The following is a 13,240-nucleotide window of genomic DNA, read 5'->3' as shown; positions in this document are numbered from 1 at the left end:
TTTTTAATTCATTCTTAAACAAAGAATCAGTTATATTTTCAAAATAATAGTTATCTGAAATTTAAATTAACATAACTATTTATTGTTTTTAATCTGTTTTTGTTCCGATAGACTTACCACCTGCTTCTTGGTAATAGATGTGATGATTCTTAGCTGGTTCCATAAATTGAAGACCCCAAAACAGAAAAATAAACTATGTGTTGGTACATAAATTATCTAAATAATAATCTAATGTTACTTATAATAAATACTTAACAACCTTTTACAATGTTTAATTTAAAATATGTATGTCTAAATTATTATTTTACTGATTTATGGAGGAATGTTTTACTGGGTTTTCAACACAAATTGATATGCTTCCCTGCACGCAGAGACTGGTGTGTTTACATTCACAGTGATACATGCGGCTTGTACAACAATGACTACGGTTGCTTCCAAAGTTCCATTTTCCGAACTTGCAGGACTACTCGAGAAAATAAGCAAAAAGCAAGGAGCGGACAAAAAACTTCTGCTGCAAGAATTCATTAACCGCTGGCGTGATTTCCATGGAAAGTTGCATGCAGACGATGCTAATACGGTAGGAAGTCGACGAGAGTCGACGTAATTCATCTTTGAAGTTTTTCTTTCTCCTTAAAATTTCCTCTTTACACACATGAAAATGAAAAAGAGTTGCATTCCCATTCGATAATTAAATTTATTTAAATCAATACAATGATAATCATAGGGTGCTGAAGAGGAATAGGGGGTGGGGCGGAGCAGAAAAGCCTGATAAATTACCGGTTTTTCTAGTTTCATAATTCATGTCAACTTAAACAGTTCCATCAATTTATCGTTTTGACATCGATGGAGATTGATAACTGATTGCAATTTATTTTATCTTATTTTTACAGACAGACAGTTTCTATTCAGCATTAAGACTTCTGCTACCCCATTTGGAGCGAGAAAGAGCTGCATATGGCATTAAGGAGGTAATTAATACATTTTATCGATTATTAAGAATTACATTTTATTGAGAATTTAAATTGATTAAAATTTTGCAACAAGATATTTTTGACTGTACATTTCTGGAAAGCACAAAAGTGCCATTGTTTGTCAAATTTTGATTTTCTCATTTGAACCTGGTTGTTATTTTTCTTCTTAACATTTTAGAACACACTTGCCAAGCTGTATATAGAAGTGCTGTGCCTGGGAAAGGACAGCCCTGCTGCAGACAAGTTGATTAAATACAGAGCTCCCAAGAATGCTAAAGGGGTATATAGGGTTTTTTCAGAGTGAGATTATTGTTTTGTGAAGATCATCACTTGCTTTGTAAAAATTTTAAGTTTTTCTTCTGCATATCAGTTGACAGTATTATCAGTTGCAGTATGTAGAAATACATTGTTGATATAGCTTTATCTTAGATATTTTGAGAGTCTAAACTTACACTAGCATATATTTCTTTTGTAGAATGCTAAATATGATATAAAAAGACTAGAGAGAATGAAAAAATCCTGTTGATCTTTATTTACCTTTGATTTAATTAAAATCACTAAAATCATTTAAAGAAAAAGGATAAAATGAAAACAAAAAGAATGAGAGAAGCTGTTTTCACCAGTTTTGATCCTAACTAGTTAATGGGTACAGTAAAAACCTTTGAACGTCATATTCATAATTAAGGGCCAGTTACTGACTTTAGCCCCATGCATATATTCTTAATATTTTAGGATGCTGGTGATTTTGCAACTGTGGCCTACTTTGTGCTGAAGCCCCGCTGCCCAGAGAAGGGAAGTTTGACCATCGAGGAAGTGAACCAGTGCCTAGATGGTATTGCCACAAATCAGACCACAGGAAAGAAAGATTTAGTGAGAAAAAATATTCTGCATCTGTTGAGGAACCTGTCAGCTCTTGAGCAGAAATGGTTGATAAGGTATTGTATTGTATTGTATTGTATTGATGCTAAAGATGTAACTTTCAATCTAAAAGTTATTAGTGGCCAATCTTTGTTTTTCTTTGACAAGATAAGAAAGTGAGAGGTGTGGATAACTAATTGAACAGGATGTATGATGAATACTAATCCATTTCTAATCAAAAAGGAAAAAATTGTCTTTAAACTTGACTTTAAAACAACTTCATACAGACCAAGTAATATTCTCTAATCAATCAATGCTTCTTACTAGTTAATAAATGAGTGTAATGTTATCAGTTAAGAGCGACTTAATTTATTAATTTTAGCTTTAATTGTATCTCTGCAGGATGATCATGAAGGAGTTGAAGTGTGGTTTAAGTCAACAGGCCATTTTAAATGTCTTTCACCCTGATGCCAATGAATATTTCAATGTGACCACAAGTTTAGAAAAGGTAAATTGAGAAAGCTGTTACTTTCTTTTTTCATTATGTTGATCCATGTATTGTTAGATTTATTTCATTTCATTTTGTGCGTGTCTGTGTGTGTGTGTTTGTATGTGAGTGTAAATTTTAAGTTTTTTCTTTAACTCATAAAACTTTTCATTCAATTTAAGTGGGAAATTTTATTTAAAGTAATTTTATTAATTCAGGTGTGTGCAAATCTTAAAGATCCTAGCACTCGTATGCATGAGATAGAGATATCAGTGGGTGCCCCCTTCCATCCAATGTTGGGAGAGCTAGCAGTGCCCAAACAGGTCAGTTTTGTTTGTAAAAAAAGAAGAGAAAAACTTCCAAATATGTATAATTTTTTTAATTTCTCTATGAACGTGCTAATTTCATGTAGCAATTAAAACAGCCAATAATATAATCTTGTAAGATCAGGTAATTTATGTTTGAGAGATAAGAAAAACTCCTTTTTATATTTAGCTTGATAAAATTATGGAAGGAAAGATGTTCTACATAGAAATCAAGTTTGATGGAGAGCGTATGCAGCTACACAAGAAAGAGGATGAATATATGTATTTCTCAAGAAAGTAAGTTCAGTTTACATTTTTACATTGTCGTATATTGAGGAACATGGCATACTTTATGAGTTAAAATGTGTTATTTGATAGTTTCTGCCTTTTTGATGTGGATAAAATTCAATTTGCTTTTTTTCAGTGGTCACAATTACTCCAGAACCTTTGGTGAAAATCCTTATGACGGAAATTTAACCCCATTTATTGCTAACTGCTTCAAGCCAGGAGTGAAAAATTGCATTCTTGATGGAGAAATGGTAGGAATACACCCAGAAACAAAAATAATTAGTAAGTTGATAGATTTTTCTTTTGTGCTTAAAGTGATTGTCTCATCATGTGTGTCCATATTAGTATAATTTTGGTTTTTCTTATGAAATAATTTACATGGAATAAAATATATCATATATGGATATTTCAATTTATTCAGTCAAATCAAGGACGTATATCAATAAACGTCCTTGGTCAAATTAAGAATGAAAACTGGATCATATACTGGACACTTAAATACCAATGGTATGAGCTCTGACTTTTGGTCTATATCCATCTACAGCCAACTACACTGGATATGAGACTGGACCATGGTGGATATTCCTTGATGATTGTCACAGAGAAACGGTGACACTAGTAGTTTAGTTTTCAAATGAATTCTACAAGTGTTGTATATAGACAAAATACCAGAGCACATACTGTCTGTATTTAAATGCCCGCTGTGTATTCAAAAATTATTTTTCTTTATTTGATTATTAAAAGTAATAATTGTTTTCTCTGTTTTCTCTGACTTCAGGAAATAAAATTGTTATCCCTTTACAAAATTTTATCTGTATCAACTTTTCTCACATATTAAACAATCATATGTTAGAAACAATTGCCCATGCTTTGACGACAATTCCAGTAGGCTTACCAGTACAGTACATATTCTCTCATAATATACACTTTGTCTTTCAACAGGAACCAAAGGAGAAAATTTTGACATAAAATCTGACACTAACCTAGATGGTTACCAGCCTTGTCTTTGTGTGTTTGATATCCTGTTGCTGAATGATAGAGTTCTGTCCAACCTTCCACTCAGAGAAAGGAAGGAAATACTGAAGGATGTCTTTAATCCAGTTGAATGCAGAATGTTTATTGCTGAAAGCAAAGAGGCAACCACAAGGTGCTGTATATATAGCGTGTGCATTGTATGAGTAGTTATGGCTTTGTTATTTACTTTTGCATAAATATTACATGTACAGGTGATTTACATTAGACTAGATGGAGTTACATGTAGCTCTAAAGGTTCAGTACTTAGTATGTCATTTGAGAGAATGCCGAGGAGAAAATATTTACTACAGCATGTGTAATTTTCTAAAAGTACTTTTGCACTACTTCTGTGTGATATAATCATGAACAAATTTCCAGTAGAAGTATACTGATTTGTATTATTGACAATTGAACCTTGTATTAAAGCAAGGAGTGTCTTCAAGCATTGAATGATGCCATTGACAAGAGAGAAGAGGGGATCATGGTTAAGAACCCAGACTCTGTGTACAAACCCAGTGTGCGCAAAGGTGGCTGGTACAAGATCAAGCCTGAGTACGTGAGGGGTTTGGGAGATGACCTAGATGTCCTGGTGGTGGGAGGGTACTTTGGTGTGGGGGCCAGAGGGGGACTGGTGTCACACTTCCTGTGTGCTGTGGCTGAGGCCTTTGAGCCTGGAGAGAAGCCCTCCAAATTCAGGTCATTTTGTCGGGTGAGGGATCTCCAAATGCAAGTTTTCTTTCACTTGTGGTAATTTACATTGAATGTTCTGTATATATGTGTACAAGCTGTTTCAGAACATTCTCAGTTTCAGTGAGTTTGTTCATTGATTGCTTTTCTTATTTCTTAGGTTTGTTGAATATATGATGTACGTTTTGTCCTAATTTGAGAGAAACATAATTGTTAACATGACTCGTGCACATAAATAATAATTCAGCATTGGAATTGTTTCTTTTTTTTAAAAGCACAATTAATCCTTCGCAATAAAGATAGACAATGTACTGTACCTACACAGTTAGTTTATAAATACTATAGGTGGGATCTGGATATAGCAGGAAAGAGCTGTTTGAATTCAACAGGCGCATGCAAGATAAATGGATTCCATATTCAGACAGAAAAGGCCCCCCCAGTTGGCTTATATTGGGCAGGGAGAAACCCAGTCTCCTGGTAGAACCTTCAGATTCCACTATACTGCAAGTAAGGATCTAGTTACATGCTTGCACACCTATTTTTGTTGATTGATAAAACAAATTTGGCTAAAAGAAATGATGAAATGGTTCTTATTCATATTTAATTGTCATGTGGCATATATTATTGGTTTAGGAATATCTCTATCCAATCATATCATATCATGTCATGTCATGTCATGTCATGTCATGTCATGTCATGTCATGTCATATCATATCATATCATATCATATCTTAACAAGTTCACACTTGCCAGGGGACAACAGAGTAGTGTTTCTTTTGCAACAGTTAACATTGCAAAATGTAAGATTGGTGTGTTTAGTGTCTTTATGAGTTTTATGGTGAACAACATGTACAATATTATAAACCTTTCATGTCTTTTTATTATATCAACAGATCAAAGCCTCTGAGATCACCTCAGACAGTGACAAGTTTGGCACTGGGTGCACCTTGAGATTTCCACGTGTAGAAAAGATACGCTCTGACAAGCCATGGCATGAATGCTTGACATTTACAGAATTGAAGGAGCTACAGGAGGTTAAATTTATTTTCCTTTCCTATGTTGATTAATTAATTAATTTGTAATATATTTTTGATATTTATTTGCACTTTATGAACCACTGGCTGATAATTGATGGGTTACACAAAATACAAAATCAAGGCCATACATGTACAATTTTGCAATAAAGATTCAAGTAATATGAGAACTCTGACACCTTAATAATTTAACCAAACTGATATGATTTGATTAAAGATAAATGTAAGAAATTTCTAAAAAATAATTTGGTTATAAAAGTACTGTAATGATACTGGAAATTTATTCATAACATATATAAGATGGATGTTTATTTTTATTGTTATTTATTTTATTTTATTTTATTTTATTTTGTATTTATTTTTTTTTTTTTAGCAATTTGCTGGTAAGCTAGCAGGTCGCCATGCAGATGAGGACCATGAAGATGAACCAATTAAGAAGAAGAGGAAAGTTGTTGTAAGACAGGAGAAACCTTCAGTTGCTCCACAGTTTAGAGCAACTGATACTTCACAGGTTAAAAAGGTAAGTAAGATATGTACATATGAGTCATATGTGTGTTACTACCCATTCATTATTACATATTTTGGAGATTTGACATGAGATACATGTATTATTTTTAATTTCAAATAATATATTTATTTATTGAAGCACAAAAAATTCAATAGAAATGCATGATAAAATGTAACACACTTCAGGTATCTGAACTTTTTGAAGATAAAGAATTCTGTGTGGTCAATGGGTCAAGTAAACATTCCAAAGCCAGCCTCGAGAAGAAGATTGTTGAGTATGGGGGAACTGTGGTTCAACATCCAGGTCAGTCAAGTTTGCAAATATGTCAAGGTTATGTTAAAGTTCAAGGTTGTATTACTCCAATGGGAATTATTGCTGGAATATTTTGACATTCAGCCTCTTTTTACCATAGATGTTGAATGATGCACAGATAATCAACTGGATCCATAATACTGATTTATGCTACACTTTCATTCAGGTCCAGAGACGTTTTGTGTGCTGTGTGACAAAGTGCAAATGAAAGTGAAAAACATCATCAGCACCAACAAACATGATGTAGTGAAGTTGGACTGGTTGTTGAGATGCACAGAGGCTAGGAGACTCCTCCCTTGGTAAGAGGAAAATAAATTTGCTGGCTGTATCCTGGAAATTACAACTACTTGTACTGACTGAGAGCATGGAATCCCATTTTACTTGTTACATGTACGAAATATTTTCAAGAAAGTAGGAGAGATAATATTCTCTAGCATATAAATATAGCCATCGTGATGGCCACATTTCTTCATATATCTTTTGATAAAAAGAAGTTCTGAATTAATTGAACTGTGTTGTATCCAATCTGCTACAGGGAAAGGGAAACTATTAGCAAAATAGCTGTGTAATGCAATGCTATTGTATTTTTCCATGTAGTTAAATGTAATCTTATTGAGTTTTTATGTGCCTAGCTGTGTGTTTTCACAAGTCCATGCTGATGTATTACTTGCAATGAATGTTTATTCATGCATGCAGTTAAATTTTACTGGTAGTTACTATAGCAACAGGTATTCCTGATTTCTTCAAGCATTGTATTTCTTTTCCCTAGGGTTCCATCTGACATGCTGCATGCCAGACCAGAAACAGAAGCCTTGTTTAAACAGAATTATGATGATTATGGAGACAGTTACACAGAAGATACCACTGTAGACCAGCTCATGGTTGTGTTCAAGAAAGTGCAAGAAGAGGTACGGGTAGAGCACTGCATGATATTGCTAATTTGTCTGTTAAATGTTTTCCCTGTGCACATTACTGACAAAGTATTATAGTATGTACGATATTGCTTTGGCTCAAATATGCCTATTATTTTAAACTCCTGAAGCTGCTTTTACATCACTCTCCATTTTTATCTTTTAAATTATCTCAAAGTTATTTGCCACATGGAGTGATTTTTGTATCATTTTTTAAAAATTGGTTTCGTGATTGATGATCATTTTAAGGATTTAAGTGCACCATATTGAAAACATTAAAACCAAATCATTTGCAAATACAGTAATACTGTTTTAAAGTAGATGATTAATGAAAAGATACAGAATTTAAAATTTTGCATGGAGGCAAGCTAAAAAATGCTAGTCTGTTTAAGATAGACTGAATTCAAAATAAGGTCTGGACGAAGCATTTGTTTTTAATAGATGAATAATATGAAGTTGACATTGTTCCTTGAGGAAAAAAATCTTTGTACATGCAGTCGACATCCTTTTCAATGAATATTTAATAATTTGACTCTGTTGTCTTTAATTTAGATGCTCAAATATGAAACATCATTTTGTAGTCATACATGAATAAATTTTATTTTTTTTGTTTTCATTTTGTAGGGTAAATTGAAACCAGTGAGCACAGATTTTATAGCTGAGATAGAAAATAAATATTTTGTGGAAGGTTCTACATATGGTCTGTTCAGGCTATGCAGGTACTTATTTCTGTTCCACCAATAGTTCAACCATGTGTGTCTTATGAAAAAAATTCTTCATTTTCTCTAGATAAGATAATGAAATGTAGAAACATTTTGTATAGTATTATACATGTTGTAGTATATGATATATTTACTTGTATTACCATATAAAGAATTTTTAAAACTCTGGCCAAGTGTAAATGTTTCAGCAGTTTTAGATATAGTACAGACTGTGTTACAAAGATTACAATGCAGTACATATAGAAAGATAAAGGCTGACCGTTGCTAGGCTGAATTGAAATCTACCCAACACTGTATATGGTTTTTTGTACTAACATGCAAGTTGTCACACTTATAGTCATCACTGGGATGGAGGTCATATGAATATTATGAAAGTTGTCTTCCAGAACTGTTGGATATATATATGACCAAGTAACAGGTTGCCCCACTTATTCACTCAGTAAAATATTACTCCTGGACCAGTAGACTAAATTTCACCCCTCTCTGTTTATCTTTACTGAAAAAAGCATTTTAATTAAGAATGTCATAACTTTTTTTTCCAGGTTATACCTAGATGACAGCACAGTGATTGGTGACAAAAGCACCCATATTAAGGACTGCAGCTTGGAGCTGACCAGCTTAGAACTGAGGATGTATGGAGCTACTCTGTGTGAAATGTTGAACGAGGATGTCACCCACGTAGTTTTATGCGACAGAGACCTGGGCAGGATTGACAAATTCAGGGACCTTAATCGCTCCAGATGGCAGAAATTCCATATTGTTACACAAGATTGGGTTAGTGACTGTATAGATAATGGGAAGATTCTTGGAGAAAGAGGATATGAACCAGCATAGGGAATTTTGAGAAGACTGTCCCAAGCTCACAGTCTGTTCTCATCATGCAATAAAATGAAGACTTAGAATATACTGGGGTTTACTATATATAAAGATAAATATTGCAGGCAGCTGCATGCTGTATCCCTCTTTTTTACATACAAGTGTCACTTAACAGAGCTGCTTTGACAAGAGTGGACAGAAAGTTCTTTGAAGATGCTTTTGTAATATGGAACTAGTGGAGAGGACTGTTATTTCTGATTCAACTTACAAAAACTGTTAGCTTTAGTGACTGAAGCTGTTTAAGTGTGCCATAAAGTGAGAGATAAGTCTGATAGAAATGAAACAGTGAAAGCAAATTTTAAACTGTGATACATGAACAAGACTGGTGGTTTGACCATTGTTCATATAAATAGGTGTTAAATGCAGACTCCTGATTATTTTTGATAAAAAATGATCAGTATAGATGTGTATTTAAATTTTGTTATGCATATTTTATTTATTTATTTATTTATTTATTTTTATTTATTTATTATTATTATTATTATTATTATTATTATTATTATTATTATTAATTTATTTTTTTATTTTTTTATTTTTTTTTTTGAGGAAGTGAGCTAAAGCTAAAGTAGGAAGTACTTTCCTAGAAGGGAAATGATAGAAATTACCACTACTTAATGTTTGAGCATAAAATTACACAAAAGATAATCATTTATACACACCAATTCAACAATTGCATGTTTGTTATTTAAAAAAAATAAAAGTTTAATATAGTAAATGGTTGTTTTCCAGTTTTAAGGAGGAACACCCTAGGGAATATTAGTGCATTTTGAAGGAAAAATGCTGATAAACTGATTAAAAAACGTATTTTGATAGCTTCACTTTTACTGATATGCACATACTCAATAAGACTGCAGGGTTTTTTTCTTGTTGGATAATATCTAAAAGCAACATTTAGATGCCTTTATTTCGCTGGCGATTTCTGCTATCATATTCAGACCTATATAATCCATTTGCTGCACGCTTCAGTTTTGTTTCACCATAGGAACGTGACGCTTTACCGTCAGCGACGTCATGACCCCATAGAGGATTTGAGGTCATATATTTGTTTTGCTATGTTACGAAGGAGAGTGAATCTCGGAGAATTTCAAATACAATGGAAGTATATTTTACAGCACAAGTGCTGCTAGCGACCAGCGCTTTACTTATCATCATTTTACTTAAGGTAAGAAAAGTCGTTAAGCTGTGTTGCAAAAATAGGGAAAAGGTGTGATTTTATGGTTCTAAAAATCAATTTTGAACAATATAAATAGGCCTATGATTTTTTTTACTTGTTCAAGAGAAAATTGGCGCGCTTTTCATTACCACATTAACACAATGATTACGCTGAAGCTCAATTTTCAATAAACGAGTGGTAATAACTCTTTCAATCCCATAAAAAAGACAAAGTTTATTATTCCTATTACATTCTAGAATAATCTTATTTTGTTGTATTCTAACAGTATTTCCGTGAAGGCCCATAGTCTGCACTGGAGAAATTCAGACGTGTTCCTCGGGTTCAAATTAAAAAAAAGAGTAAAAGAATATGTAGGTTATGTTTGAATATATTACGCTGTGGTTGCTTGCTTGTTTGTTTTGTTGATGCATGTAGTTTTGGGTCGCCATAGGAACATAACGCTTTGCCGTCGTCGACGTCATGACCGCATAGAGGATGTTCTTCATACGTGCAATCGGCAACCCTCGGCTCATTCCGCAAGCTCCATACTATTGTTATTGTCGAGTGCGGAGACATCCGAGTAGTTCCGAGTGTCATACGTGTTCATATTTACAGAAAGGAGGGGAAATAGCAGGTTATAAAGATATAACGTCATTATCACATTTACAATCATGTATGTGTTTTGCAATGATACGAGGAAAAGTGAATCTTAGAAAATTTCATATACAATGGAAATAAATTTTGCAGGATAGTCACTGCAGGTATCTACTCCATAATTATCATGGTCTTTGGAATGGTGAGGAAGATCGTTCAATTTTTGGACAAAAAATACAAAATTTGAGAATCTGTAATTATAAGCTAAATTTAATTTTGTATAACTTAAATTGTATAGCCATGCATGTTCTGTTATGGAGAAATTAAACCGTGTTCTTTTTTTATTATATTTACAAAAGGAGAGTTAAATTGCAAAACGCAAATGTAGGTAATATTTGAATATTATGATGCGGTTGCCTGTTTGTATGTTTTGTTGATGCATGTAGTTTTGTGCCTCCATAGGAACATGACGTTTTGTCGTCATCGACGTCATGACGGCATAGAGGATTTGTCGTCATACATGTATGTTGGATTTGATACTGTATTTTACGGGAAAAATGTAGAAAATCCAAATACGCCTACAGTGACACTAGGATAAGCGATGCAAGCAATATGCTATAAACTTATCATAATTTTAGGTAAGGTGAGAAATAACGCCGAATTGTAGCATAACAAAACAAAACTTGTACATCTATAATTCTATTCTGAATTTAATTTTGAACCATTAAAACGGGATTTCCATGTATTGTCTGCTCTGAAGAGGTTTAGCAGCGTTGTGCCTGTTCATATCTATATATATATATATAAGGAAAATTTCGCAGATTATCAGTTTGCAATGGGCGAGTGTACGAAACATTGGAATGTTTTGATGCGGTTGCTTGATGATATGTTTTGATGATGCACGTTATTTGTGCCACCATAGGAACGTGACGCTGTGCGATCATCGACGTCATGACCGCATAGAGGATTGTGGTCAAATGTTCGTTATGTTACATGGAAAGTGTATTAAAACAATTCCAAATAGGCCTAAATTGACACTAGAATTTACTAGACAATCGCTGTAAGTACTATGCCCTATACTTATCATTATTTTAGGAAAGGTTAGGAAGATCGCCAAACGTTTGCACAAAAAGACAAAACTTGTAACAATTTAATTGATTATATGTTCAGGAACGTGACGCTTTGTCGTCAGCAACGTCATGACCGCATAAAGTATTTGAGATCATGTGTTGGTTAGGCCACACTTTTTTAATTTTATGGATGACATCCTGCGCGCGCACGGATTTTCGCCCGTTCTCCAAAAAAAAAAAAAAAAAAAAGCCCCCCCCCCCCAGCCCCCAACGAAGTCGGTTGTCGCAAACGTTGTTATTGAATTTGCAAGGAAATGAGCTTTCTGCGCATGCGTATTTTCGCCACGTGGAAATGCGGCCACTTTGCTGTCAAATTCATCTCTAGGATTACTTTCAAATTACACAACAATAAAAGTCATAAAGAGAACGGGCGCCATCGTTTTGGATTGGTATGCCATTGATAATGGGCATGGAGATATCACCTTTTTACAATTGTGCGAAAGGCTGGCGGCGGCCGAAACATTTCTGTGACATTCTGTATAAAGCAGCACATTAATACCAGGTTTTCTGTAGCGAAAGAAGGGTCGACAAGGGCGTCGAGGTATTTGGTGGGCTGAAGGTCAGACAGGCCACCTGACAGTTTAGCTGCTTCGTGTGAGTTGAAGTTGACAAAATGGCATCGTCTGAAATGACCTTTAATAGATTTGGTAGTATTAAGCATATCTTTGCATCATTTTTTAAACATTTCTGTGAAGTGTTCAAAATGTTTTAATATTCTGAGAATACAAATAAAGACACACTGTTTGATTGATATTTGTTTTATTGATTGCTATACCAAATGAATGCATGAAATAACCTTAAATAGATTTGGTAATATGAAGTATATCAATTCATGACTTTTTTTACATTTCTACGAAGTATTCACAATGCTTTAATATTTTGAGAGCATGGATAAAGACATATTGTTAGTTTGATATGTGTTTCTGTGGTTAAATTTGTGTTTCCAGCTGTGTACTGACAGCATTCCTTTACTTAAGCAGTTTTTTTTTTTTTTTTGGACTGTTTTTTTTTTTTTTCGCCCTCTCGCACCGATTTTGGGGTACTCAGAGGATGTCATCCATAAAAATAAAAAAGTGTGGCCTTACTAGGAAAAGTGAATTTCAGAAAATATCAAACAGTGAAAGAGGAGAACGCAACATGCAACTGGCTGTATACTTATCGTGATTTTAGAAAAAGGTGAAAAATTGCAACAAAGCTTGTTGAGCTAGATTAATTTGATTTGTAGAATGGAAAAAGTATTTCAGTTTATGAAATATTTTCGAGCAATTTTGTCGAGTGATCAATGTTCACATTTGCTACAAGGAGGAAATAAATGTCTCTGAATCAATAGGTTAATATTTGTATGTTATAAACCTTCAAATTGTCGGTACGTACCTGAAATTACCGACAT

General features: G+C 33.7%; 1 protein-coding gene across 1 annotated transcript; it reads left to right on the top strand.

Moving 5' to 3' along the window:
* Positions 1-338: 338 nt before the first annotated feature.
* On the top strand, positions 339-11,479 carry LOC106165996 (DNA ligase 4). The gene is made up of 18 exons (XM_086993981.1): positions 339-577; positions 891-968; positions 1,150-1,251; positions 1,704-1,906; positions 2,232-2,337; positions 2,535-2,639; positions 2,812-2,918; positions 3,046-3,191; positions 3,852-4,056; positions 4,350-4,632; positions 4,956-5,117; positions 5,504-5,644; positions 6,018-6,164; positions 6,338-6,455; positions 6,631-6,763; positions 7,234-7,372; positions 8,000-8,094; positions 8,640-11,479. The coding sequence occupies exons 1-18, from the start codon at positions 419-421 to the stop codon at positions 8,929-8,931; spliced, it is 2,721 nt and encodes a 906-aa protein (XP_086850107.1). The 5' UTR covers positions 339-418; the 3' UTR covers positions 8,932-11,479.
* The last annotated feature ends 1,761 nt before the right edge of the window (positions 11,480-13,240 follow it).

The sequence above is a fragment of the Lingula anatina genome, chromosome 1, assembly GCF_051362555.1.
Source record: "Lingula anatina isolate TDL-2025a chromosome 1, LinAna3.0, whole genome shotgun sequence".
Taxonomy (NCBI): Eukaryota; Metazoa; Brachiopoda; class Lingulata; order Lingulida; family Lingulidae; genus Lingula; species Lingula anatina.
The sequence above is the reverse complement of the archived record's forward strand: the minus strand, read 5'-3'. Positions and strand labels throughout refer to the sequence as shown.

Excerpts from the sequence above, each read along its gene's own strand:
- LOC106165996 (XM_086993981.1), top strand. The coding sequence starts at position 419 with ATGACTACGGTTGCTTCCAAAGTTCCATTTTCCGAACTTGCAGGACTA. Across the intron at positions 4,057-4,349 it reads AGCAAAGAGGCAACCACAAG|CAAGGAGTGTCTTCAAGCAT; the intron begins GTGCTGTATATA and ends CTTGTATTAAAG. Across the intron at positions 6,165-6,337 it reads ATACTTCACAGGTTAAAAAG|GTATCTGAACTTTTTGAAGA; the intron begins GTAAGTAAGATA and ends AACACACTTCAG.